Genomic DNA, 3693 nt, shown 5'->3' on the forward strand with positions numbered 1-3693 from the left:
CCATCATGGCCAAGTTTACGCCTCAATGAAGTCTTCACCCACATGGTGTATTTCACCCACCACGGCACTCCCACCCACGATGGCACCTTCATCATGATGGTAGCCTTCACCCATCATAGTTGCCCTCAGTCCCCATAGCAGTGCTCACCGATCATTGCAAAGAGGTCTGAGTGGTACACAGAACTCTGCCTCTCCTCGTTCTGCTGCAGGTTGGGTCGGTAGAGGATCCGGGTCACTGTTAGCCCAAAGTAGGCACCAAAAACGTGGATGGTCATGGAACCACCTGCATCCTTCACCTAGGGGGCAAAGGCCTATCAGGCTCTGGCTTCTTCCCTCTCCCTCTTCCCAACCACACAGAGACAGAGGTCCAGGTGTCTCTGACCTTGGCTAAGCCACTTGACCTCTCGGAGACTCAGCTTTCTCATCTGCAAAGTGGGAGTAACGTTTGTCCCAGTCATGAGGATTAAGTGAGCTAACCTATCTAAAGCATTCAGAAGTGGGCCCTGGCAAAGCGCAAAGGGACAAGCACTCCTTCATGTCAATGGTGAGTCTTGCGCTTAAATTTGGCTCAGATAAGAGGCTGGAAAGCTATCACACAGGAGAAGAACTTCTGAAGCAGACTTGGGGGGGGGGTGTTGAAATTCAAAGGAACCCCCCCTGCTTCTTAACTTACCCAAAGATACTACCGACTCAGCATGTTTCACATTTCGTGAGTGGCCCCAGTGTGGACTCTCCCAGGGTGACCTCTTTCCTGCATCCCTCCCTATCCATGGGCGTCTCCAAGAGCCCACAGTCCAATGGCTGAGTTGGTTTCTCTTTATAGCAGCCCCATCAACTGAACTCACTGCCAGAGAGTCGACTCTGACCTACAGGAGAGGGTAGAAACGCCCCTCATGAGTTTCTGAGGCTGTAACTCTTTATGGGAACAAGGAGTCCCATCTTTCTCCCATGGGGAAGCTTTGAACTGCTGACCTTGCAGTTAGCAACCACTAAGCCACCAGGGCTCCTCACAGCAACCCTGTGGAACAGAGGGAAACCATCACACCAGGTTTCTGAAATGGTAAATCTCTATGGGAGCAGATAGCATCATTTCTAGCCCCATGGACCAGCTGGTGGGTTTGAACTGCTGACTTTCCAATTAGCAGCCCAACAATTAAACCCATCCAGCCTTCTGTGTGAGTCTCCAAGGCTTGTTTATTCCACTTCTTTTAGCCTCAAATCCTTGGCAAGGAGAAAGAAGGAGCTTGCTCTGTGCAGGCTCTGGGCTGAGTTTACTAAGTGGACATCTGCTTGGCAGATGTCATTACTTCCACTTTAGAGACCAGGGCACTGAACGCCTGGAGATGAAGTGACCTACCGTGTTCTGAAGGGACCCAGGCAGGCATGCTTCCTTAGCCCTTCCTTCTCTTGCTGCCCCTTGCTGCCATCTCAAGTGACCCCACTCCCCACCATCTGAGGCCAGCTCACCAGCAGCACATTGAGGAGAATGAACTCATTCACCGCGAAGAGGGTCACTTGGAAGAGCGTCATGATGAGCAGCTGGATCGGGCTGACCTTGCCGAGGACCGCCCCGAAGGCCACGCAGACAGAGCCCACGCAGAAATCTGCATTGATGAGGCTGTGGGCAGAACAGGTGGGGAGGAGGCTCCAGCAAACCCCGAACTCCAAGCCCTTGAATCTGGGCTTTAGCCAGCTGTGGATTGGGGCTTGTGATCTGTTGTCAAACATGTCCCAAACTTGGAGCCTGCCCTGCTGTCCATCTTTTATCTGCCATCCCAGAACCTCTACTCACTGCCTCCTCTGTCAGGAAGCCTTCACTGATTCCTCCAGCCAGATGGCATCTCTGGCCCCAGACCCATTTCTCTCATACTATATCTCCCTCTGGCTACCAGGGCCTTGCTTGGGTTTGGGCTATTGAGCTTCATCTTAGCCAGGAGGATCTGGCTAAGATCTATGTCCCAGGAAGAGAGAGAGGGGCTTCCTACAGATTGTAGGGAGCCGATAGAGGGAAGGGCAAAGACCAGCATCTGGGCCACCACTCAGAAATCTTGGAGCTTGCTCTGTGAAGCCCTCCTACAGAAACCTTGGACCCAGGACCCCCAACCCAGCCCAGCAGAGGGTGGTGGAGAGGAGACTGTGTGGCTGAGGTAGATCCTGGTCCCATGGACCCACCCACTTTCCCTACCACCAGGCCACCAGGAAAGCTGCCCTGCTGGATTTCAGAGGTGGACATGAGCCTGAGAGTTCATGGGGGCCGGGTTAGGGACAGCTGGGGAGTCCCACCCAGTGCTCTCTCCACATCTAGCCTCCAGAGCCTGGCTCTCCCACCCAGGTCCCATGGACCATTGTCTGTCTCTGGGCCCCAAACAGAAAGCCAAACCTGTTACCTTAAGTCGGTTCTGACTCCTAGAGGCTCGATGGGAGAGTCAAACTGCCCCCATGGGATTGCCAACCTTGTAAGATTTATGGAAACAGATGGCCACATCTTTATCCTGCAAGGTGGTGACTGGTTGGTTTGGACCTCTGACTTTTTGGTTCGCAGCTCAGCACTTAACCACCGCACTACCGGGGTTTCTTTCACAGCACACCAAACCCACTGCCATCAAGTCGATTGCCATGCATGGTGACACTCTAGGACAGAGTCAAACGACTCCTTTGGGTTTCCTGGCCTGTAAATCCTTACAGGAGTAGACAGCTTCATCATTTTCCCCGAGGAGCAGCTGGTGGGTTTGAACCTTGCAGTGAGCAGCCCAACATTTAACCACTAAGCCACCACCAACCAAAAATCAAACGCACTGCCAGAGAGTCAGTGCTGACTCACAGTGACCTGGCAGGACCACGGTAGAACTGCCTCTTTGGGTTTCTGAGATGGTAACTCTTGACGGGAGTAGAAACCCAGTCTTCCTCCCAAGGAGCGGCAGGTGGTTTTGAAATGCTGACCTTGCAGTTAGCAGCCCAATGCAAATCACTATGCCACTAGGCTACACCACCGCAGCACAGGGCAATTTTGATGAGGGCCTGGGCTCAGTCACCAGAGAGAAACCTCGGGTCCCTCCAGCTTCTGTCAAAGGGGTGGGAGACCCTCCGAGAACCTGGATACCACTGACAAATGTGTGTGTGTGTGTGTGTGTGTGTGTGTGTGTGTGTGTGTTGGATGGTGGGCACTGGCTTGGAGCTCTGGGTCCTCCGGGCCCACTGGGTCGGAGCAAACCTCACCTCTCCAAGCCTAGGTAGATGTAGCCATTCTGGTAGTTGTGGAGCCAGCCCTGCATGAGCAGTGCCCACTGGATGCCGAAGGCGGCCAGCAGGAAATTGAAGCCCACTGCGCTGAAGCCGTAGCGCTGCAGGAAGGTCATTAGGAAGCCGAAGCCCACGAAGATCATCACATGCACGTCCTGGAAGCCTGTGGGGTGGGAGCAGCCGAAATCTCAGTGGTCAGGCAAAAACCAAACCAGATTCACTGCCACCGAGTCGATGCCATCTCAGGGCGACGTTACAGGGCAGGGTAGACCTGCCACTGTGCAGTTTTCTATGAGAGTATAAGGCCCATTGTTTCCTGCAGAGCGGATCACTGGCCAACTAGTAACCACTATGCCACCAAGGCTCTCCCCAGTGGTCAAGCAGAGGCAGCCTTTTCTGCCTTGGTCAGACCCAGGACACCCCTTACTATCCCTGCCCCTGACTCATAACCCC

At 53.8% G+C, this 3693-nt stretch overlaps 1 protein-coding gene across 1 annotated transcript in view; it reads right to left on the reverse strand.

Moving 5' to 3' along the window:
- RHCG (Rh family C glycoprotein) overlaps positions 1-3407 on the reverse strand; it is a 13578-nt gene extending 10171 nt beyond the window's left edge. Inside the window, exons 1-3 of the mRNA XM_030887361.2 lie at positions 3217-3407; positions 1468-1618; positions 149-296 (exon numbers count right to left, since the gene is read on the reverse strand). Coding sequence (XP_030743221.1) covers positions 149-296; positions 1468-1618; positions 3217-3383 — 466 coding nt within the window. The 5' untranslated portion in view covers positions 3384-3407. The remainder of the gene's footprint in view (positions 1-148; positions 297-1467; positions 1619-3216) is intronic.
- Between the last annotated feature and the right edge of the window lie 286 nt (positions 3408-3693).

Source organism: Echinops telfairi, unplaced genomic scaffold, assembly GCF_000313985.2.
Source record: "Echinops telfairi isolate 266 unplaced genomic scaffold, ASM31398v2 ScPeMD7_7409;HRSCAF=8447, whole genome shotgun sequence".
In the NCBI taxonomy this organism is placed as follows: domain Eukaryota; kingdom Metazoa; phylum Chordata; class Mammalia; order Afrosoricida; family Tenrecidae; genus Echinops; species Echinops telfairi.